General features: G+C 38.1%; 1 protein-coding gene across 3 annotated transcripts in view; it reads left to right on the plus strand.

The window, feature by feature from the left end:
• The first annotated feature begins 354 nt into the window (after positions 1 to 354).
• The window catches only part of podn (podocan), a 46079-nt gene continuing 21365 nt past the window's right edge, over positions 355 to 25068 (plus strand). Inside the window, exons 1-4 of one of the 3 annotated variants that reach the window (XM_022664245.2) lie at positions 355 to 615; positions 16747 to 17200; positions 20702 to 20795; positions 22467 to 22531. In XM_022664245.2, the coding sequence (XP_022519966.2) occupies positions 16934 to 17200; positions 20702 to 20795; positions 22467 to 22531 (426 nt within the window). In that variant the 5' untranslated portion in view covers positions 355 to 615; positions 16747 to 16933. Of the gene's footprint in view, positions 616 to 16738; positions 17201 to 20701; positions 20796 to 22466; positions 22532 to 25068 lie in introns of those variants that run through there. The other 2 variants (XM_049462744.1, XM_049462743.1) reach the window with 2 other exon arrangements.

The raw sequence follows: 25068 nt of genomic DNA on the forward strand, positions 1-25068 counted from the left end.
CCAGATAACAGAGCATGCAGCTGTGGGAGGAATGTTTGATGAAAATAGTGCAAAAGTCTAAATAAATTTATTTTCCTCAATTTCAATTATATTTTTTAAGGTGGGTGGTGGGGCTGGTTTCTTAGGGTGTCCAGAACATCTAAACCTCCTAGTACCACCCACGTTTAACAATCAGATCTTTAGTCATCTGTGATGGTAACTGGTTTAGGTATTCCAGAGTTCACAAACACAGTGATCCACATGCTGGACCTGAAAGTGTGTCATTGTATTGGTTTAATTATGATTTGAGCCAGTTTGAGACCTTTTTTCCCCCAAAGCTGTCATTTTTAAGGCAATAGTGGAAAGTCTGAGGCCTGCTGAGGAGAGGAACATTCACTTTTGGCTGGACTCTCTCTCTCTCTCTCTCTCTTTTTCTCTCTTTGCTCCATCCCTCTTTCTCACTCCCACTCTCAGCCTGCACATCTGAAAGGTACCAGAAGGGACATGGTCTCTCCAGCTGTGGCTGCTGCTCTTGCTATGGGCCAGGGCTGAGTGCAGTCTCTGGTTTGGGGCAGTTGGACTTTCACTGCATCTCAGGACGTCTGCTGGTTGGACATACAGTCACTGGAGGAAGAGGTAAGGAAGCCCTATAGGTCTCTCCTTATATACACCCATCCTCTCTTATCTCTCTCTCTCTCTTACTGTTACTCCCTTGTATCCATTTCACTTTTCCAGACACACTCTCTCAGAGCATGTGGACGTCCTCCAGCTGCTGCTGTTGGTGTTTTATTGTGAATAACATGTTTATAGCTGCTATATTAAATCATATATTGTGGAGCATTTGCTTTACTGTGCATGGCCTTCAATGTTACCACATAAAAAAACTCAAGAAATAGATGCTTCTACAGTGTAAAAGCACTCACACATACTTGCACAATCAGTCACAGCTCAGTGCTGGCAGAAAGTATCCGTTTGAGTTCATATTTATATTTCCTTTTTTTTCCAGAGACACGCCCTCTTTTTGGGATGTAAAAAGTGCATCCGGTCAGCATTTCTAAATTGTGTAAAATGTGGAAGATTTTGCATGGATTTCATGTCAGTTTCTACAGTTCTTTAGATGTATACAGTTTTGAATCTGTTTAAGGCTACTTATTATCCTAACTATCAGTCTACATCAGGGGTATTAATTAATAAGAATTAATAGTAAAAAAAAGTGTTCAAACAACTGATCATGTGTACTTCTGATTGGCTGGAATGAAAAGTTTTCATTAGGATACGTTTGACATCTTTGGTCTACATTGTAAAACTGTAGAATGTATTGCTTCTTGGGGTGCCCTATTCAAAAAAAAAATAGCTGTCACCTATATATTTAACAGTACATTTAAAGGAAAAAAAGGTTGTTAGATTTTAGATGTTTTACAGAACTTTAATCACTAGACAAAACACAAAATTTTATACAATTCTGCCGAGTTGTACTGCCTTGCCTTATGTATAATTAGGTCTTGGTAAAGCGCGAAATCCACCAGAGATCCGATGTAAACCTACAGTTACTTACACAACATAGCTAACATTAACTAGCTCTGTAAACAGAGCTGTAAGCTCCATCTCGAATCAGGACTGTCACACAAAAGCTACATCTTTTCTATTGGCCTCTGTCATCCTTTATTTGCAAAATGGCCATGTCACCCTTATCTCATCATCAGTTTAGACTCTTGCCTACTAGAGCTCCCTTTGTTTGGGTATTCAGTTATATTTTATATTATGTTTGACTGCCTGTCTACAGTGTAGTGGGCAATAAGAGCAAGTTACCACTTTATTTATTGCAAAGCATGTGACAAAGCAATGTGTTGTCTTTCAGAAGCGAAACCCAATGTATGTAAAAGCATACTGAGCTGCAAATTGGGTAATTCTAAAACCACAAAACTGTCATGCAACATTTTTGATTCATTTTATTTACATACACTCAGGCCACTAAAGAAAGCCTTTTAAACAGAACAGAGGGGAGAATTACAGACCAGGGGCCTCATATACTAAGACTTGCGTGAACTTCCTACTTAAATGTTCCATACGCTCAGACGTGAAAAGTTCCGTACGCCCAAAAAAATGATTTATCAAAACGTGCATAGGCAGAATCCCACATACTTTCTCTTAGTACATCGCAATCAAATTGAAATCAAGCGCAAATGCACGAAAACATCACACCTGCCATGTCTCCTCCATCAATTACGCAGAGTATAATGTTATATTAATAATAATAATAATAATAATAATAATAATAATAATAATAATAATAATAATAATAATATGCTAGAGTATAATATGCAAGTCAAGAAGGAAAAGTGTTGCAAGACGCGTAGCTTAATAACTAATAATTACCCATGTTTAAATGGATAATAAATGCTTTCATTTAAATGCTTTAAATTAGTTGATTACCAAGAAGCCACACGTCACAAGTTTTCTTATCCTCATCTTGTTTTCTTATCCTCTTATGCTCTTGGAAATCTGAAAAGGCTTATAAGCCAGTCATCATCATAGGCCAAAAAAACATAATTTTCACAGAAATTGCGCTCTCAATGAATTCGGCCACTAGTAATATTTTCCAATAATGCCAACTCTGCCATCTCCAACAACTCCAGGGCAAACTTTTATGCATGTTTATATAATCTAGGCTAAGTGGAAACACGTTAAACGATTATTTCTGTAAGCCAATTAAATTGTCTGATTAATTTACTTTATTTTACCCAATAATGATTAACTACAATGTGTGCATAAAGGATATCTTAATAGTTGTTATTTCAATGCATCGCCTCTAAGTGTCGCCAAATGACAAAAACACAATACATACGCACAAAAAAAAAGACGTACGCCCGAAACAAAAGTGCCGTGGGGGAACGCACTTTCTCACGTTCAAGTCAAATTTAGTACATTTGACCGTGAGCGTGAAATATGGCGTACATAAGGCCCCAGATCCTGAACACTAATATTAGCCCCCTGAGAGGCTGACCAGAGGCTACAAGCTAACAGAATTACTAATCAGACACTAAGGATGCAACTCAATTGTGGATTAATTACTAATACTAAATAAAAGTGTGACAAATTGTTGATGTGAGAATACATTGCATTGTTTTTATGTACAATAGATTGTCAGTATGTGGCATCAAGTAATAATAATGTATTTTTCGCACTATAAGGCGCACTTTAAACCTTTTAACTTTCCCAAAAATTGTCAGTTTGCCTTTATAGTCCAGTGCACCTTGTGTATGAATTTTAACAGTCAGGTTGAAAGGAACAGTAAAGCCACTCCACTAAAGTGCAACATAATACCGGAGTTTTAGTTAAGTTTTCCAGCATTATTAGAATTAAGTGCTAGCTTTTTGCCCATCCAGAGGTGAGTATTATTGGCCTGTAGCCTGCTGCTAACCCTGGATAGCACTGCTGAAGCAGCATTAGCATTACTTGCTAACCACGCTAAGCGCTAGCTCCTTCACTCTTCAGAGGTGAGCAGTATCAGCCTGTAGCCTGCTGCTAACCCTGGCTAGCACTGCTAAAGCAGCATTAGCATTACCCGCTATCGGTTAGCCACTAATGCTAATGCTCCAGCTTCAGTAGAAATCAGGAAATCTAAGCTTACTGTAAATAAACAGAAGCACTTAACTCATCCAAATAAACAGTTTTCAGGAGAGAAATCTGTGTAGATAAACATCCAGCACTCGTTTAACTTATCTGACTAATTTATAGCAGTTTTTGACTATTTTACAACATTGTAATATAATGTGATTCCCACCTCTAATATTAATTATTATTAGTTTTTAAACATGAGTTATGTAGCATAGATATAAGTTTATAAGTTGAGCACTGAACCAGTTGGTTTTTGAGTGTGGTTACAATAGCCATTTTTATCCCACAATGCAGTGGGAATTCATTTTGGTCGCGCTTGGTGTCGCTAGCTATGCTGGTTCACAAGCTTGGTGATGCTGTTAATACTTGTATTTTAGCTTCATCAGTTTGCTTATGATTTTACACAAAACTAAACCAATAAAACTCTAAATCTAACAGCGCTGGTCAAGAGCTAAGCTGGTAAAGCTGGTTTGAGCTGGCCAGGCTTTGTTTCTGAGCAGGGATGTGTGGATTATCTATGTGTGGTTAAAAGACTTTCCTTCAGTTTCTCTGTGGTTTACTTGGCTAAACCAATTCATATAAACAACACATCTACTCAGAGACTTGAAATTTGTCTTTCTGTTCCCACAACAACATTTTTTTTTATGTGGGAAGCTGTACTGATCCTCACTCCAAAATGATGCAACAATTTGAAAATCTTGAGAAATGATAAATAAGTGTTTGTTGAGATGAGCCTATTATTTCTTAGTATGTCCTGCAAAAAGTGCATCTTTTTCCCTGGTTCCTGGCATCGTTTGTTTAAATAATAGTTGTGCTCCCCGACCCCTTACTCAGCACAGCATCAGTGTATATTCTTGATCCAATGTATGTAAAACTGAGCTGCAAAATGGGGCAATCCCAAATCAATGGCGGTTCTAGGGGCTGTGCAACAGTTTCATTGGCCCTAGTTGAAATCTTATAGGCTCCCTGAACTGCCCCTGTCCTGTCACTCATCTGTCCTTTGCCCAATGATCGGACCAATGTAGGTGGATGCAATTCCATGTGATAACACTAGTGGTGCTAATGAGCCAAATAGGAATGTCCAGCGTTATTAAAGCTTATGTGAGAAAATGCAAAAAGGTTTCAAAAATATATAAATTGCTGGATTTTCTCTTATGCTGTGTGTGTTTGAGAGTAGTACAGTCTATGTACAGTAAAAATGTAGGTACAATTGGGAAGGATTTTTTTTATGGAATTAATTTTGTGCAACAAACAAAAATAATCTGCAAATCCGCAGCTTAAATACATAAAGCAAAGCAGAAGCAATGAATTGATTCCAGAAGACGCTACCTGCAAAATCCACAAAAAAAAAACCCACAGACTGTTAAAAACCAAACATATCATTTTCACTGCACAGAATAATAAGGTAAACATGTATATTTAAAAATATATACTTTATATTTTATTTTTTCCAGTTATCAATTAGCAACATACACTTTTTTCTTCCGATTTTTTTGAAGTTTTTGTTTGCAGATTTTATTTCTTTGTGTAAAACTTTTGGCATAACAATAACAGTAATGATTGTACTCTGTAAGCTTTTTAAAATTACACTCAAGTGTTGTTCAAGTGAATCTGTCTATTAAATAATAGCTGGCCTTGCTGTGACTATTGTGGCCTTAATACAGCCTACAATACAGTGGGAACGGAAAAGAGAGCTGCTATTCATGCCTGGAACAATATTAGAAGTAGCAGTAGGAACATTAGCCAGAGAACTCACAGTGGTGTATAATAGCAGAGCAATACTTCATGATTTCCTGTTAGTACAAAATAGGTAAGTGCTTTAATGTTGTGTACTATTTCCCAAACCCACCCTATTAAGATTAATGTATAGTATATACATAAGAGCAGTTCTTCTTCAGTTGTACAGGAGCGGGCGGGGGGGAGGGGGGCTTGTGGGGGGCGGATGCATGCTTTTCTTCTTCAGTAGTTCAACGTGGGGGAGGGCGGCAGGTGTTGGCCGGTGTTAATCTATATTCTGATTGGCTCAACGAGAGTACATTATAATATACAGCCGATGGATTAGCAAGCGTGAGAAACACCATGTGTGGCGTGTGAACTCGTGTGAGAACACTGCATAAGAGTATTAGTGTGCTGTATGCAATTGGGATGCAGCTAGTCAAATCACAGCTGCTGTTATTCCCTTCATACTGCACTTAGATACCTCTGGAGTGTCTAAAAAAAAAGGAAAAAAAACACTATGCTATCTAGATGCAGAGGGGACCCAGACAGGCAGGGCCGGCACTAGCCATTTGGAAGCCCTAACCGCAAAGGCTTTGTGGTGCCACCCCTTCTTTAATAATTTAATAGTGTCATTTGATAACAGTATGATTTGCTGGTTTAATATGGCAGTTTAATACTCCAAAATATGGTTTATGCAAATGCGAATAGACCTTTTCCTTGGCTCGACCTCCAATGACTCCAACATGCTACAGCAATATCATTTGATATTTATATCATTAAATCCAGGAAAGGGTTCTTCAAGGATTTAATGATGTCATTTAATAAACTATTTGATTTTCTCATTTTATAGGAGTCTAAATTCTGGTCAATATACAACTAAATAGGCCATTCTCCTACATTTCTCATCACATTAATTCAAATTCTTACAGTATTATTACATCAAACATACAGAATGAATCCTATTACTACAATGAGTGAAAGTGTTCTTCAACACTTCAGTGGTGTCAATGGAAAATCCTTTGATTTTTTTTTTCATTTTATAGGAGTCTAAATTCTGGTCTATATACAACCTACATCCTGCTGCTCCAAATGTATACAGTAATAGCATTTAAAACATACATGATTAATAATATGGAAAGTGCTTTTAAATACACCAGTGGTTTCATTTGATTGCACTTTAATTTTATTATTTATTAATACTTTTAATTGTGTTTTGTACATGACACAATGTTTAAAATATAGTGAACTTAACCTACAAAACAGGTCTATTTTATGTTTAATAAGAGCAACTCCTATAGGTGTATATTTGTTGATTAGACCTGGTTAAATTGGTTAAAAATGTTTATTAGGCTGTTAAACTCTTTTGAGAAGCGCAGACACTTTCTCCCCCAGCTCCGCTGTGTAGGCTGCTACCGTAAAACAAAGTTTAGCTGAGCACTCGCACTTTCACACAGATTCATTTTTTCTCATCTTACATTTGTATTGTTTATGTGATGGCACCCCTGGGAATATGAGTGTGGCTACCATGACCTGGTACTCCTACTTATTTGAATTATGCTCAATCAGTCCAATGAGGCCCAGCTGGGACCAACCGGGGCTGCATGTCCTTTGCTTGGAATATATCTAATAAATCATGTGCAAGTGCTTCTCTGGACTTATTTATTTTCATCCATATGAGCCATTTATAGAAACACACTCCAACTATTGTGAAGATTGCTGTCAAGCAGCTCTATTTTGCTGTGTCAGATTGAATCAGATAATCTCTACCCACTCAAGAGTCAACAGACACCCAATTACAGTCAGTGATCAGAGGAGTATTTACTACAGATCTTTTACAGTTGAGTTGTAGTGTTTATACTGCATGTGTGGGAGAAAAGAGAGCTGTCTGCAGGAACATGCTAACACGCTTTCATAAATACAGTGCTGTTAACTTACAGTAACAACCCAGACATTAACAGCCTACAGAGAATTCTCCCAGTTCTACTGATTGCCCACAGCAGTGCCTTAAACTTACAATTCTACTATACAAACATAAAATCCAGGTTTTGCTAGTAGATTTTTTCCGATGCTCTGAGCTGGCCTTAGATGGTGGTAAAAATAATACCTGCTCATCCAATGGAAAAATAATTCCACATTGTTAAGCAAGCTGTTTATCTAACGTTTCACATAGTAAACATAGTATATGTTGCATTTAATTTGATGTTTAAGTTTGTTGATGCTAGTCATACATATTATTTAACTTGGGTCATGCCAAAAAAAAATTGGTACCACATTTCTCCAAACGTTTTCCCAATTATTACAATAATAAGTTAGACTGACTGATGTTTTTGTGTCAGTCCTAAAAACATATTTAGTTGAGCTAACATCTTCTTTTGCAATATTTTAATGTAATATTTTTTAAATATCAACGACACACCGTACAGCTTGATTAAGGGCATGTTATTGTGTCTGTTTGGTATTGTAAGAATGGGAAATGTATAGATTGAGCAACTCGACATACACAAAAGTCACATACTAATTATCTTAATTAACCACTAATTAGGGTGTGTTTTAGGCGTAACGTGAAATAAACCAATCAGTGTGTCACTTGCTATTCCCTTTAAGAGCCAGATGCACTCTGAATTTGGCAGACTGGTATTTTAACAGCACAGCACTTCTGCACTTCTCAGCAGAGGAAACTGACCATGTGCACGCATGGTGCACCTGCATTGCCAAGATAGCAATGATCGTCTGACTCGTCGTTGACTGTCAGGGTTCTAATCAGTCAATGACGCACCTGTGTTTTCCGCTGCCAAGATAAGAACACGGCAGAAATGTTCCTATAAAAAAAACCACCTAATTTTTATGCCACCACACCCATCGGCATATAAATATTTATTAACTCACAATGTAGGAGCAAGATGTGAAAACAGACATGTACAGGGTACAAGACAGATAATATTTAATATAGACAAAAATATTATTTATTAAAACCCAGTGCCTAGGGAGCAGTGGAGAAGAGGATAATACCATATTCTTTTGCTTCCATGCCTCCAAATCAAACCAGCAAACTTCCAGTCACTAGCTATCCTTATGTTATGTAATATAATATAATATGCTATAATATAATAACAGACTTGCTCATATATTTTTCATTTAATTTAATGTCTCTTAGTGTTGCATAAACATTTAAAAATGAAGAAACCTATAGCAGTTGGTTCAAAATAACTCTTCACATTGACACATGGTACCATTTACAAATAGCTCCAGAAAAGTTACTATTTTGGAGATATAAAACTTTGCTCCAACACTGACAAACAGTTTCATTTTTAATTGTTCATTTCTTACTTGATTGTTTGATTGAGTCGGACCTGAAACATTACATTCCACTACAAATTACATTTCACACCACAAACATTAGACGCCTATCAGTGGAAAAAAGGATTTTACAGAGAATTTGGGGGCTTTTCTTGGACCTTCCCCTTTTGTGCCCCCATGGTGGAAAAATGTTGCAAAAGTGCTCTTTGGTGTGGCCCAAACAAGACAAAGTGGCCTATTAGCTGACTTTTACATAAGTGGAAAAATAACTAAATTGTGGAAACTTGCTCTCATGGCCTACAACAACAATAACAACATTTACTATTTACAAACACTTTTATTTTTTTTTATTTGATTGAGCAATTGATCTTTCACATCCAAAGCATTTTGTAGCTTTTATGGCACCTCCCATTCTTGAGCCCCATGCTCGAAAAATGTTGAAAAAATACCCTTTGAAGTGGCAAAAACAAGACCAAGTGCCCCATTAACTGACTTTCACATAAGAGGAAAAATAATCAAATAGTAACTTGCTCTTATGGCAAGTTACAACACTGCTCCAACACTGACAAACACTTTTATTTTTGATCTGATTGAGCTGAACCTGAAACACAACACTTCACATCTTCCCACACCAAAAAACTTAGATGCGTATCAGTGGAAAGAAGGATTTTACAGAGCATTTGGGGCTTTTCTTGCAGCTGCGGAACTTCTTGCCTTGATATGGACGCCTTAGAAAGGATTTTTCCTTGTGTTCTCATTCCCCTGTTCTGACGCCAGCATTTTATAACTCTAATCCAGACTTTTGTTTGTCTGAAGGCATCCACATGCTGAAAGAACAGGAGCTGAAGAGTGTTTGTGTGTTGAGAGCTGCTTTCGTTGTTGGCCTTGATTCCAGAATGTTTTCCACATCCAGCCCAACTTGACCTTCATGTTCAGCTCCTTTTCTGGGCATTGGAAGGCCTGCAGGCCGGGCTGGAACATCACTGCGTGTCGGAGTAGTCTGCTGTCTAGAGGTCAATATGGAAATTCATAACTGGTTCAGAACTGAAAGTGGAATAACATCCAATGGCTGTTTCCACACTGCGGATAGAGAGAGAGAGCTCTGGAAACACACCTCCCATCTGGATACTGGAGAAGACCTTTTCCAGAAGTTACTGTAACACACACACACACACACACACATTCACATTTGCTCAATGCCAAACTTCTCTGAGGTTGTTTAAAGTCCTCTGTGACTTTACTCATATGCCTTTGGTACAGTCCATGTCTTTGGGGCTTAAGACCGTAACATGTGTTTACTTCTTTTAGCAGGTGGGACATGATAAAAATGATTTATGCAAACAAAAAGATATGAGACACTTTTAAGATGTATCTGAGAATAAACAAAGCAAAGAGTTGTGAAATTGTTGAAGCTAAAGAGCTAAGCAGCTGAGGTACAGCACATCACTGGTGGACTTTGGGGTTGGGGGGTTAGGGAGGTAGGTTGGGCAACCTCCCTATCTTGTGCCCCCATGTCCTCTGGAGACAAAGTGCCCTATTTACTGACTTTCACATGGTGGGGAAAAAAATAACTAAATAGTAGCTTGCTCTTATGGCCTACAGCAACAACAACAACGTGGCCTGACAGTCAGTCATTATTATTAACAGAAAAATCCAATATCTTGATGGTGTTTCCACTCATCGATGGTGAATAAGAATTGGGTGGACTGTTTCAGTTCAATTTAGATAATATTTACTCAAAATGTGAGGGACATGTAGAGATAAGAAGCTGAGGTTGAGCACATCACTGGTGGACTATGGGTTGGGAGGGCAAGGGGGGGCAACCTCCTCCTCTTGTGCTCCCATGGTGGAAATTATGTTGCAAAAGAGTTGGTAAAAAGCGATGTCACATTTTATTGGTCATTCAATATACTTAACCATTTCTTACTCTGGTATTTGTTTCTTAATTCAGACTAAATGGCCTTGGTTTCCATCTGCCAGACATATAATTTACTAATTACACAAGGTAATTACACACGAAATTTAACACAGCGATTCTGTGATACAAATAAAGTAAATAGTAACCTGCACTAATGGCCTACAACACCAACAAAGCGGCCAGGCAGTCAGTCATTGCTTTAAACAAAAACTGACTAGAAAAAGGAACTTGGTGGGCTGGAGGGACACACAGATTATGCAAATAAATGATGCCAGAAGCCTACTCAGCTTACTCAGTTATTTTTGTTACACATGGTAGCTGAAGATGCTTCCTTTCCCCTGCACCTGTCTACTAGTTATCTCCCAGCTCTGGACTCCATTCCCCAGAATGCACCACACACACATCACACATTCACTGCCTCACATGACCGATCACATGTCAACTCCCATACCGACTGATCACCTGAGTATTGAATTCACCTGTTCCCCTCTCTATATATACCCCTGAACTTTACTCACTCAACTGCTCTACTATAACTATTAGATTTGGTTTTATCTGACTATACAAAGTGTTTACCTTAACCATTTAGTGTTCATTCTGTTTTTGAACTATTTTTGTATTTTGACTATAATATTGCTTTGCCCTTTAAACTGCCCTGCCTTGTTATTGACCTGAACTGTCTCACCATTATGTATGGTATATTCTCTGCCCTTTGTGTTTTCGGGTTTTGACCTTGCCTGTTTTTGACCAAGATTTTGGATTACCCTTACTTAACAAAAATACCCTTTTAATGTATCTGCACTTGTCTCACCCCTGTCTGGCTTTAAAAAAATTTAAACTGTTGACCCAATGACAAATTATATTTGTGATCTGCATGAAACATTTTTTTTTAAGTTTGACATCTTAACAGAAATAGTATTATGCTTTTTTTATTGTCAACAATCTGTACATCTCTATTGCCAAAACTTTTAAGCAGCCCTCTTCAATAAGACTGAATTGAATTGTTTTAGTTTGAATGTGCAAAATAATGTATTTGTGTTGTTTTTTGATGTATAATAGCTAGGATATTGTTTTTTAGCAACCCATTCAGAAGTCATCATTAACTTCTGAAAGCTAGGACCTGAACATTTCAAGCTATTGCACAATTTATGAGGACAAGTACAAATAATGATTACTATAATTTTCTCTTATTTGTACTTTTTTATATTTGTCTCAGTTTTCACTCATGTGAATCCAGTATCCAGTTTTTGAATCTTTCCAAAGAAAAAGCTTTTTTAAAATGGCTCCACTAGCTATAGCTTGCCAGCTAAATTGTTAAAGTAACAACCTTTCAACACTTGGGCTTCATGCTGAGAAGTGAACAGCTTGACCACTGTAGACAAAGAATTGTGAATTTCTAAAACTCAGCATTCCCACAGTGTTGGATCCACTTTAAGACTTTTCTAAGGCACGAAGCTTTGGCAGCATTTATTTGTTCACTTGAACTTTGGATTTTTGGATTCCGACTGATCTTTTTTCATGAAAGGAACAGGACATTTCTGAATTCCGGGCATGTGCAGAGAGTGTGCTGATCTATAGACAGCTTCTGAGTGTTCTACCCACCTTATTTTGAGTTTGTTTGTCTGCATTTGTGTTGAAATTCTCAGAAAGTTCATATTACGTATTTTCCCACTACAGGGCGCACCAGATTCTAAGGTGCACTATCAACCTGATGCTTCACATCAGAACGAGACACACTGATTTATTTTCTTTTTACAACGGCCTTGTAAAAATAAAATGATGAGCTCTGTTCTGATTGGCTAGTTTACAGCACCGCAACAGCTCACAGGAGAGACATGGTATAGCATAGCATGGATTAGCTTTGTTTTTAGCACAGTGACAAGTAACATTGTTTTACTAGATAACTTTTTTTCTTTTTGTTAGAGTAAACTTTTAATCCAATTTTGAATTCAATTTTTTTTTAATAAAGCTCAGATTTGTGAAATTATTATGTAGTAACCACTACAGGAGGCATTATAAAGTTATAGGAAGGAGGACTGAAAGCCAGGACCTGGCCATGTAAGTGATTACACAATTCAAATTATAATAATTATAATTATAATTGTATCATTCTTTCTCAGTATTTAACTTAGACTTGTATTTGAGGATTTGAACGATTTTTCCCCTGAGACTCCTGTTTCCAGTTATTGGACCTTTAACAATGCCTCCTCTAGCTTTAGATTGACAGGCTAAATTGTTATAATTTCGGTCTTTAAACACTTGGGTTCCATGCTGAAAAGGGAACTACTCGACCTGTGCAGACAAAGAATGCCAATTTTCTAAAACTCAGCATTCCCACAGTGTTGGACCCGTGTTAAGACTTCTCTAAAGGGAAAAGGCTTTGGCTGCATTTATTCTGGGACTGAAACACTTTTGTTAAAGAGCCACTAAACCCTAATCCATATTTTTTCCATTAAGAGCTGAAATGTGTTTCTTTGAAGTAATACAACATACCAGACCTGCTTAAAATTTTAAAAAACCTTTCATAACCTTTAAACAACGCTTTTATAATGGTTATTCCTGTGGCATAGCTTCCCTGCAGCATAGCTAGCGTAAAAGCCCAGCGGCGCAGCTTACCAGCAGCGTAGCAAGCACCAGATAATGGCAGCTAGCAAGCTTTAGTTTAACTGACAGATAAATAAAGTTGTTAGCTAGCTAGTTAGCTATCAGACAAACCAAGTCTCCCTGAAGCTGCGGGAGTCTCCCGCATTTCGGTAGTGGCTCCCTGATGCCCGCGAGTCACATATAACACGATAATCGCGTGTGGGAAGGAGAGAGAGAAAACAGAGAGGGTTCTGATTGGCCTGTTCTCTGCAAAGAGTCTGTGAGACAGTTTTTAGTGTGGGTGGGCAGTGTTTCCCCCTCCCCCCCCTCCCGGACGGGATTTGTTCAGTGAGTGAGAGAAAGCAGATCATGGGAGGCAATATTAATAATTATTGTAATATGATATGAAATGTTTTTGATGTTGTGCAATTTTTTGTGATATTGTAACTGTCAAATAAAGGCTTTTTTTCCAAAAAAAAAAGGAAAGCAGAGGCAGGGCCTTCCAAAAAGAAAAAAGATAAAACCTATTTCACGTCTGAATACTCTAAATTTAATTTTGTAAAAAGTAAAATTAATTAATATGAAAGTAAAGTTTCGTTATCCTTTGGTGTGTGTGCAAGTTTTTTTTGTTTCGTTTTTTTTGGCGTGGGGGAGTTAACCTCCCTGAAATCAACTTTTGCAACTTGGGATGTCTGAGCTATGTTAGCTAATGTTAACTACTTTATTTCAGTGGGGAATGTTTATAGATTAGATAATGGTAACTATTTTATGTTAACTACTTCATTTTAGTGGGGAATGTTTTAGCTAGGTTGCTACAGGTCGCTTTAAGCCCAGAGCTAACGATAGCCTGCTACCTTATTAGACGTGCACAAGGCAGGAGGTATCATTTTGTAGAAAAAGCTTTTGGGCCCATACACACACACACACACACACACACACACACACACACACACATACACAAACCAAACACAGATGCTACTTTCAGCCAAGCCAACCATATATTGTACAGTGAGCAATGCAAGCATTCTAAGCTAAGCTAACTTCGCTAGCGTTAGGTTAGCTAGCTAGATCTTTGCAAAAGCAGCCTACATTAGATCACAAATGGTAGCTAAAAATTAAGAGACCACTTCAGTTTCTGAATCAGTTTGTCTGATTTTGCTATTTATAGGTAGATGTTTGAGTAAAATGAATTATAAACTACAGACAACATTTCTCCAAATTCCAAATAAAAATATTGTCATTTAGAGAATTTCTTTGCAGAAATTAAATATGGCTGAAATAATACAAAAAAGCAGAGCTTTCAGACCTCAAACAATGCAAAGTTTTCAGAAATCAATATTTGGTGGAATAACCCTGGTTTTTAATCACAGTTTTCATGCACCTTGGCATGTTCTCCTCCACCAGGCTTACACACTGCTTTTGGATAACTTTATGCCACTCCTGGTGCAAAAATGTAAGCCGTAAGCTTGGTTTAATGGCTTCTGATCATCCATCTTCCCATCTCTCCCAACTCATTGTCAGTGTTGGGCACGTTACTTTGAAAAAGTAATCAGATATAGTTACTTGTTACTTCTCCAAAAAAGTAACTGAGTTACTAACGGAGTTACTCCACTATAAAAGTAATTAGTTACCAGTAAAAGTAACTATCGCGTTACTTTTATTATTTGCCCGTCAAAAAAAGGAAATCAATTATGTATTTACTATTATTATTAGAAAAATAACAAACGAAAATAAACCCAAAATGTTGACAAGAATATAATCTAACGAATTAAAAAAAAACAAAACGAAATTCTCCACACAACCAAAGAAAATTACTAAAACTTGTAATACTGAAAAAAACGGAAAAACGCGTCTGGGGATGAAATTAAACAAACCAAGCCACACTCAAAGGAAATATGTATATATAAACAAAACAAAATAATGGACAAAAACAACAATCTAATGCCCGTTAAAATGGTATTAATATAACAGCTTCTCCAAAAGGGAATAGAGCTTAGATCGGGCGCAAAAAATCCAACCCGACCCAGCCCCAGCCCTTGCACGTTCTGCCCGAGCCCGACCCAACCAGAACCATAAACTGTCTGTTTTCGGGCTGTTTCAATGAGCGAAATATAATCAGAATTATGTTAATTTACACTGTAACATAGAAGCATAGAACTATTATTTAATTAAAATGATTTTTAAAAACAGCTACACACAGTGCTGCAAGTCAAACGCGGAGACATTCACGTGCGCCCAGAGCTAGTTTAATTTTATTTTGTTTTTTTCTGTTCAGTAAGTTTTAATTTGTTTTTAGGGTGGGCTTGCTAGTTTTTATTATTCACACATCTCATCAGAGAGATCAATCTAAAAAACGAGAGAGAGAGAGAGAGGGTGAGAGAGATTTCTGGTATAAGCTACTCACAGGTAAATGTTCTCACACACTGTATCTCCTGTTTCTCTTTCATCTGCCTCGGGCTCATATTGTAATCCCATACATAATTCTGCAGTTTCTCAGTGTTTTTGTCGTATTTTGCGGCTAGCGCGAGCGCTTTAAAGGAGAACTAATGCCACGACCACGAGGCGCCGTGCGCTGCAGCTGCTGTGCCATATCTGACTCCGCTTTGCAAACAGAATCGGCACAACACCGCCCGCTGAAACAGCGCTTATAAATAAATTAAACACTAAAATTAGGGTATTCTATCAGTAATTTCAGTTCGTTTTAGTTAGTTTTATAAACACAATTACCGTTTTTATTAGATTCAGTTAACACAATTTTTTTTTTCACTTTAAGTTTTCGTTATTTGTTCGCTAGTGGAAAATAATAATTGGTTACTTAGCAACATTGTGATTATCACATCAGAGCTTTATATAAAATAAAAATAGGAACCCGATTTCGGGTCGGTCCTCGGGTCTGGTCGGGTTCGGGCAGAGAATCTAAGCTCTAAAAGAGAAAGCAGCAGCACCACAAAAACCGGAGCAGCTAAAAAGAGCTTAACGTCCTTTATTCGGAACTTGGCCTGTCCACGGCAATCACTGAATTGATTAGAGCAGCAAATCGACACAATTGTGGCTCACTTCACCACGCCAAACCACGTAAACCTACAGGTTCACCGGACAGAGGAGGGGTTAACCAGGGCAAAGCGAAGTTAAAAAAAAAAAGTTCATAGAGCGCTAAAGTAACGTGCAGTAACGGGGTGTTGGAAATGGTAACGGCGTTATAGTTACAGCCATAGTAATTAGTTAGATTACTCATTACTGAAAAAAAGTAACGGCGTTAGTAACTCCCAACACTGCTCATTGTTTTAAAGGGTCTCTTATTTTTTTTGCAAAGCTGTATGTATTTTGTTTACTATATTTTTTCTCTACCCCTCTGAACCTGGGACGCTCTCCAATTGACTGGTGGTGGTTTCTAGACTCTGACAGATACTTTAGTGATTAGAACTGGGTTACACTGGCACATCCGGATCTTTGTATTATTTACTACTAAAAATATAATCCTGAATGGTCCTTTAAGGATAAGTCAGGTGTCTATAGTGCACCTAAGAGTCCTATTCAAACACAGTAACCCATAATATATTTCTTGCTAAAAGAAAACAGAAGAAAGCCAGACAGCAAACAAACTCACTGTTGTTTTATCTCCCTGTCTCCAGCAGGTATTTGCTGGTGTGTTCCTTGTCTGGAGGCCCTGCTGTGTTTTGGAAGTGCTGCTAGACCAAGCTGTGGTGGAGGCATACCTCCTAATACTGAAGCACAGCTACAGAGGCCTGAGAGACAGTAGTGGATCTGTGGGACAGCTTCAGGCTCAGGAGATAAACTGACTGTGTGAGTGTGTGAGCGATGAGGCGGCGCTGGCTGCTGCTGTGTGTGGCTCTGCTGGGCTGGACTCTGGTTCTCGGGCAGCGAGGGGCTGAGCCTGAACGCAGGGATGCAGAGGTTCAGGAGGAGCCAGACGGGGAGGTGAGCACAGGTTCAGGGTCGAAGCCTGAGGGGGCGTGTCCAGAGCAGTGCAGCTGTGCGGCCGATGGCGTGGTGGACTGCGCTGGAGTGGACCTGACCGAGTTCCCGCAGGATCTACCGGAGAGCACACGCCAACTTTCTCTGCAGGTGTGTGTTTATTAGCAGACTTCCTGGGTATTATCCTAACACCCATCAGTGTTAAAACATCTACAGAGCTAGGGTTACAATGGCTTAAAAAAAGTATTTATACCCCTTGAACTTTTTCACATTTTGTCACCTTACAACCACAAACTCAAATGTATTTTATTAAGATTTTAAGTAATGGACCAACACAAAGTTGCACATCAAAAGTGTAACATGCAAAAGAACTCATCCTCCCATGTTTGCCCACTCGTCAACCAAGTTGGATGGAGAGTGTCGGTGAACAGCAATTTTCGTGTCTTTCGTGTCACAAAAGCACAATGGGATTAAAGTTTTAAAGGATTAAAGTGAATCTTCTTCCCAGTCTCAATACTTTTGTAGCCTCCAACAGGTTTTTTTCCAGGATTGTCCTGTATCCATCTTCCCATCAACTCTGACCAGCTTCCCTGTCCCGGCTTAGAAAAAAAGTATCCCCACAGCATCCCCATGATGCTGCCACCACCATGTTTCACAGTTTGGATGGTGTGTTCAGAGTGTTGAGCAGTGTTACTTTATTGCCACACATAGAGCTATGCATTTAGGACAGAAAGTTAAACTTTGGTCTTATCTGACCACTCATCTTCCACATGTTTGCTGTGTCCCCTGCATGGCTTGTGGCAAACTGCAGATGGCACTCCTTATGTCTTTCTTTCTTTCTTTCTTTCTTTCTTTCTTTCAACAATGTTTTTCTTCTTGCCACTCTTCCATAAAGACCTGATTTGTGGAGTGCACAACTTTTAGTTGTCTTGTGGAAGGATTCTCCCACCTGGGCTGTGGATTTCTGCAGCTCCTCCAGAGTGGCCATGGGCATCATGGGTACCTTTTTTTCATTTTTGGATGCTGGATTGAACAGTGCTCCTTGAGATGCTCAAAGCTTGGAATATGTTTTTAGAACCTAACCCTGCTTTATTATTCTCCCCACCAATATCTCTGACCTGTCTGGAGATTCTTGGTTTTCATGATGCTGTTTGTTCACTAGTGTTGTCTAACAAACCACTGAGATCTTCACAGAACAGGTGTAGTTATACTCAGACTAAATTATGCACAGCTGGACTCTGAAGAGAAGACTTACGAAGACATCATTCCACTTCACATTATGTGCTACTTTGTGTTGGTGTATCACTTAAAATCTCAATAAAATACATTTAAGTTTGTGGTTGTAAGGTGACAAAATGTGAAAGATTTTAAAGGGGTATGAACACTTTTTCAAGCCACTGTATTTGTCAGAGTTAACAAATCATGGACAGTTTCCACTCCTCACATTGTATTCTCTGTAGTCTCACAGGCCACGCCCCTTTTTTAAACTTAATTTTTTTATTTCTCCATCATTTATTTTAGTTTAGGATTTTTAGGGATGTGTGAGGGTTTAGGTGTGTGTGTTTATGTGTTATATTTGTTTATTTAGATAAGTAATTTTGCGGATGGAGTGTTATTTACTCTTTTGGTGTTGGGTTGGAGGGTGGATAAGGGTTTTCACCAGAAAGCAGACTTTTTACGAGAAAGTCCCTTCTTGGTTGATGGTAGTTCACACTCTCCCCTGGAGGTTTAAAATGAATTCTGGGTGTAAGTAACTTTATATAAGAACATTGTGTCATGTTGCATTTTTCAACCCCCTTATTATTTTCTGTGCACTGTCAACCCACAGTTAGTTTGAACTTAATAAATAAATTTAGACTGTTTTATATGAATTAAATATTTCCAAACATTACTCAACTAATTTGTGTAAGTTGGACATTTGTGGCCAAACATACATGTAAACAGATAATTCTAAGATTAATTAACTTATAATATTAATAATAGTTAATCTGTTGCCATTGACTTCTTTTTTATTGGCTTTTTTAATCTATTTTTGCATCCCCAGTTTCTGACATTAACAATCCATGTGTAGTCATTCCCCAGGCTACCTTCAGTAAATTTGTGGTTAATATATTATGATTAACAGACTGGTCTGTATGTTGTAGGCTGTAAGAGCAAGCTTCATTTTCTGAATGCTATATTTTACTTAAATTAAATTAAAAAATAGACCACTATTTTCTTCAAATATGTTCTGTGATAATATTTCTATTTGGAATTTGGGGGAAATGTTGTCTGTAGTTTATAGAATAAAACAACAATGTTCATTTTACTTAAACATATACCTATAAATAGTTAAATCAGAGAAACTGATTCAGAAACTGAAGTGGTCTCTTAAAATGTTCCAGAGCTGTACATATCATTTTTGGTTTTGGTTTATTCATCTTCTCACACAACATTCAGTGGAGAGTGAAACTGATTTCATGCTTTATTTTCATGAATTACTTTCAGAGTGCATTGCTCTCAGCAGAGACAGTTAATGCTGACTGCTTCAGATTGACCATATTCGAAAAATGATTTCCAAACTTATCCCTAAAATCTCAACAGCTGTCCACAGTTTTAACCAGCGAATATTAATATTTTAATCATGTCTATAAGTTACTGCCTTAGTCTATTTTACATTTAAAGCATGTTTTCTTGGACGTAATCCGATGTGAGATCTAGGACGCTGGATATAATTAAGTTGTTATGCCTGTGAATCTCCATTCTGTTTATTAAATCCTAATGTCAATAAAGTCCAATACAGTGTAGATCAAGAGATAAACTCAAGCAGTGGAATGACAACGTGACCTAAAAAATTAAGAAAACTGTCAATAGATTACACACTGGCTTATTCTTAATTATAGCTCACTCTCCAGCCACATGCCAGCATATACTGGATCTCTTCCATTATTTATGTTAAGGCCCCCTTTACCTCTACCTCTATTACCTGTCAGTTTCCTGGAGAAGCGAATAAAATATATGTTTCTAACTGTTTTTGTTGACTTTTTTTCTCATTTACATTTTTTTTACCAACTTAACCTATATTTTTTGTATCTAATTACTTACATTAATTACCTTTGTTCATAATCTTTAAATTTGACTGCTTCCTGTTGGAGCCATTCCTAAGATTAGTCCTTCTATATGTGGGCGAGCATTACCCTGCTGAATAAAAATATCAATTGGAAGCTCTGCCATTAAAGGCAACACATGTGGCCCCATGATGTTCTTTACATATTGCAAAGCTGTTAGTGTCCCTTGTATCACTAAAAAGGACAATTGTGGCCCCTAGAAGACCTCCATGCTTGAACCGAACTGTCATCAGAGCCCCAACAGAAAGTTTTGTGTTTGTTTATTTGTTCATTATTAATTCTGCCTAATTGACACTAGTTGTATTTCTATTAGTATCTATTAGTATCATTTTATTTCAACCTCTATCAATCTCTTTAATTTGTAAATGCTCGGCTGCACTGAAAATGAGGAATTCCCTCAACATATTTCCAAGTAAAAGGATTCATTGATTGATACTGGTAACTATTTTTTATTTTAAGAACTTTAAATTTACTTCATCTAATGTTATCACATGCCACCCATCTCTTAAACCCATCTCTCTATTTTTTTCTGTATCTGCTTTAGAATAATCAAATTACTGAAGTGACTGTGGAGGACCTCTCAGGACTCCTTCAGCTGGAGACCCTCAACCTGCAGAACAATCGTCTCACAACACAAGGTGAGAAAGACTGGAAGATTGCCAATTTAGGTCTGTCTGACTGACCAACAAAGCTCAGTCTGAACCAACTGCAGACCAGAACATTCTTTCTTACTTGTTCATAGCAAAATCAATTTTGACTGAACCGTTTTATTCTGTGTGAAAACAATATGTCTAAGCTGACTTATAATTCTGCCTGAACTGATTGTTGACCAACATGATTGGGTCTATATTTATTGTATTGTAAATAAATTTAAAAATCTGTCTAAACTGTCTGCAGACTAACAAAACTGTACTATCTAAATTGATAGTAGCCCAAAAGAATTCAGTCTGAACTCACTATAGCCCAACTAATTGACTTGTAGTCCAAAAATAATGTCTGAACCAATTGTAGGCCAACATAATTATGTCTAAACTCACCATAGCCCAAATCAATTCTGACCAAATTTACTTGTACCAACAGAAGTCTGTCTATGTTTATCATACGCAAAGAAAATCTATATTAACTGGCTGCAGACCAACAAAGTTCTATCTAACTTGATAGCAGTCCAATAGAATTCTGTCTGAACTATAACCCAACACAATTCTGTCCAAATCGACTTGTAGACCAAAAATAATGTCTGAAACAATTGTAGACCAACATAATTCCGTCTGAACTTACCATAGCCTAAAAATTACCCCTAAACAAAAGGTAGACCAACAGAAGTCTATCTAAATTGATATTAGCCCAAAAGAATTCAGTCTGAACTCACTATAGCTAATTGACTTGTAGTCCAAAAATAATGTCTGAACCAATTGTAGACCAACATAATTCTGTCTAAACCACCCTAGCTCAACACAATTCTGACCACATTTACGTGTAGACCAACAATAATGTCTGAACCAATTGTAGACCAACAGAAGTCAATATGAACTCACCATGGCCCAAAACAATTCTGTCAAAATTGATTTGTAGTCAAAAATAATGTCTTAACCACTTGTAGACCAACATAATTCCTTCTGAACTTACCATGGCCTAAAAAATATGTCTAAACGAAAGGTAGACCAACAGAAGTCTGTCTAAATTGACTGTATCCTGACTAAATTCTGTTCAGAGTAACTGTAGTGGTAAAAAAAAATGTCTGAATTGAGTGCAGACGAACATAATTCTGTGTAAATTCACCGCAGACCAAATTAATTCTGTTTAAACCATCTGAAGCCCGAGAACATTTTGTGTAAAACAATTGCTGACCAATCGTATTTGGTAAAAGCCAACTGTAGACTGACCATTTTTTTTCTGAACTGACTGTAGCTTCATAAAATTCTGGCCTAGCCCAACTATAGCCTGTCAGATTTATCTCTGAACCTGAAATGCAGTGGTGACATCCCAGCCTGAACAACCTGCGGTGGATAAAACCCTGTGATGACAAATCTGATTGGTTTCCATCTGCAGTTCTCAATCTCAATTCTGCACATTTTGCTCGAAGGAGAACAGAGTGTCCTGTGCTTTTTCACAGCTGAAGGGATGAGGAATTATCTACAGAGTGTTTTGCAGAAGGGACAGTGATCAGTGCTTACATGAACACTGAACCTCCTGAACTAGAATTAGAAATTATAGAAACAATAATTTTTCTGTTTTGTTAAAGAGGTATAGAGAGGAAATGACTGGTAATACCTTTGTGTGTGTGTGTGTGTGTGTGTGTGTGTTCCCAGGCCTTGAAGATGAGGGATTTGAAGTTCTGGAGCAGCTGGGTTACTTGTACTTGGCAAATAACAAGGTGAGTCATATCTACATTCATACAATTGGAGATCCTCTGACTCTCAGATGTACAGCAATCCCCGTCTTCTGATCACTGCTGCCAATTTTAGATGCAGATCACAGTTGGATAAAAGGAAAAAGATCTCTTAATGCTCTACGTCTGGCTTTCAACATCCTAAAGCCTTGAACCTCAAAGGCAGACTTGCATACCTTTAGTGCTACTGTGAATAATAAGCATATTTGAGGCTGCTAGATTATTCATATTTTGTACATGTCTCTATGCACTCATGCAGCTATTTGATTGTGTTTTCGTGCTGTTTTCAACTCTCTGAGCTGAAGTCAAGTCTTCCAGCCCTTTTGAAATTTTAATTTGCAGTTCTGTGTCATTTAAAAGTCTCATTCTGCTAAAATCCACTTTTTCTTGTTCTTTGTGAAATACTATAGGTCTCTCTGAGTTGTATATTCATGCTGCATATGAAACTGTTCTTCAGCCTTCATTGTCTGCAGTAGCTAGAAAAATAAAATCCTCAGAAATACGAGTTGATCAGAGATGTTAGGGTGTCTACGTCAACCAGTGACTTCATGGCCTCGCCCACCTCGGCTCAGGACCGCCCACAGACAGAGCTAAACTCGGGCTACAGCATTAGGAGCTATAGCTAAGGAGGAGCTAACAGCTCTGTTTCTGTTCTGAAGTTAGCGTTAGCTACCTTGTCTAAGTAACTCTAGGTTTACACTATGGAAGCACGGTTTGACAAAGCAGCTCAACTCAACAGAACACCAGTCAAAGCAGGCGGCATTCACATCGGATTTTATGATAAAGAGCGAACTCTGGGGCTTTGACGTGGTGAAACTGCACAAGCACAAGCACCGAATCTCCAAGTCTGAGGTAAGAGTTTAGTAGCCTTAGTTTAGCTGAAAGAAACGTTATCAATGGGAGAGGGGAGGGGGAAGTGTGGCGGGGGGAATCGCGCTGCCGGCGGCATAGTGGTGTCACGGCCGTGGGTAAAGGTGCGCGTCCACTGGCACTTAAACACTTACGCATTCCAATAATTTCAAGGTTAGTTTAAGGGTTAACTTTATCTAGCACTCCGTGCTGTATGTGCTTTATAACTAATCTCTGAAAACATTTTGTAGAGTTTTGGAGCTGTAAAAATGACGGAGGGGGAAGGCCGCTAGGCGTTCTCTGCTGCAGTGCTGTTAGCCAATCAGAGGCGATATATTTGCATGTGCGAGCAAGAGTCAAAACCTGTCCTTATTCAAAGACCCCTATTTCAGTGATCTAAAGCAGGGCTAAATAGAAACACCTGAGCACCTTTTTTTTCCTTTTTAAAAAAACGGCTCACATTCCATTCATTCATACTAGAGACCAGAACTAGACTATTTAAATTGTATTTAAAAACGATGGAATGAGACCTTTAAACATTTCGTTGTAATGCAACCTATGTGTTAATTTGAAGAATAGCCATTTAAAAATGTTAATACGTATATGACAAATATTGAAATACATAATGAAATGAATGTGATCTGTGTTCTGTCTTCTGACATTTTTTAACATGGAACAGATATTTCACCCTGCACAGTTGATGTTGGTCATCCTGTAGTTTTTTTATCAGTGGTCACTGGACGCTGCGCACAGGATGCTGCGGGTGGACCATTCTTAGTCTAGCAGTGATATTAAAGGCCCTATTTTAGTAATCTATAGTGCATTGGTCAATTGCGCCTTATGCAGCTTTTTTTTTTTTGAAATTTAAAATAAGCCAATCAGTGTGCCAGATTCCTCTTCCTTTTAAGAGCCAGAAGTGCTCAGACTTTGGCACGTTGATATGTTAACAGTGCAGTGCTTTTGTGTGTCTCAGCAGAGGAAACTAACCTGTGCAGTCATGCTGTGAAGGCACGCCAGCAGCTCAATTGCAGTTGTTGCCGCCAAGGGTGGCCCAACCAGTTATTAGGTTTAGGGGGCAAACACTTTTTAAAAAGCAAGGTTGGTTTGAACAGATTTTTTTACCCTTAATAAATGAAATTATCATTTACAAACTGATTTTTATATGTACTCAGGATATTGCTGTCTGATGTTAAAATGTATGTGTTAAGCACAGGCTCCCCACAGGGATGTGTTCTCAGCCCCCTACTACCCTGATGACCCATGACTGTTGTGCAAAGCCCAGCAAAAATTACATCATAAAATATGCGGATGATACAACATTGGTGGGTCTCATTCAGGATGGCAAGGAGGAACATTTTTGCAGACTGGTGCAGTAAGAACAACTTGATCCCGAATGTAAAGAAAAAAAACAAAGAATTGATGATTGACTTCAGGAAGAAAACGTCCATGCATACCCCAGTCTACATTGGGGACACCGATGTAGAGATTGTCCCTGATATGAAATTTTTAGGGGTTCACATGGCAAATAATCTCACCTGGTCCTTACACATCTCTTCTATTGTCAAAAAGGCACATCAGTGCCTGCACTTCCTGCGGAGGCTAAAGAGGTCTAATCTCAGTCCATCAGTCCTCTCTACCTTCTACAGGGGGCCATTGAGAGGGTGCTAACCAGC

This window comes from Astyanax mexicanus, chromosome 13 (genome assembly GCF_023375975.1).
Source record: "Astyanax mexicanus isolate ESR-SI-001 chromosome 13, AstMex3_surface, whole genome shotgun sequence".
Lineage (NCBI taxonomy): Eukaryota > Metazoa > Chordata > Actinopteri > Characiformes > Acestrorhamphidae > Astyanax > Astyanax mexicanus.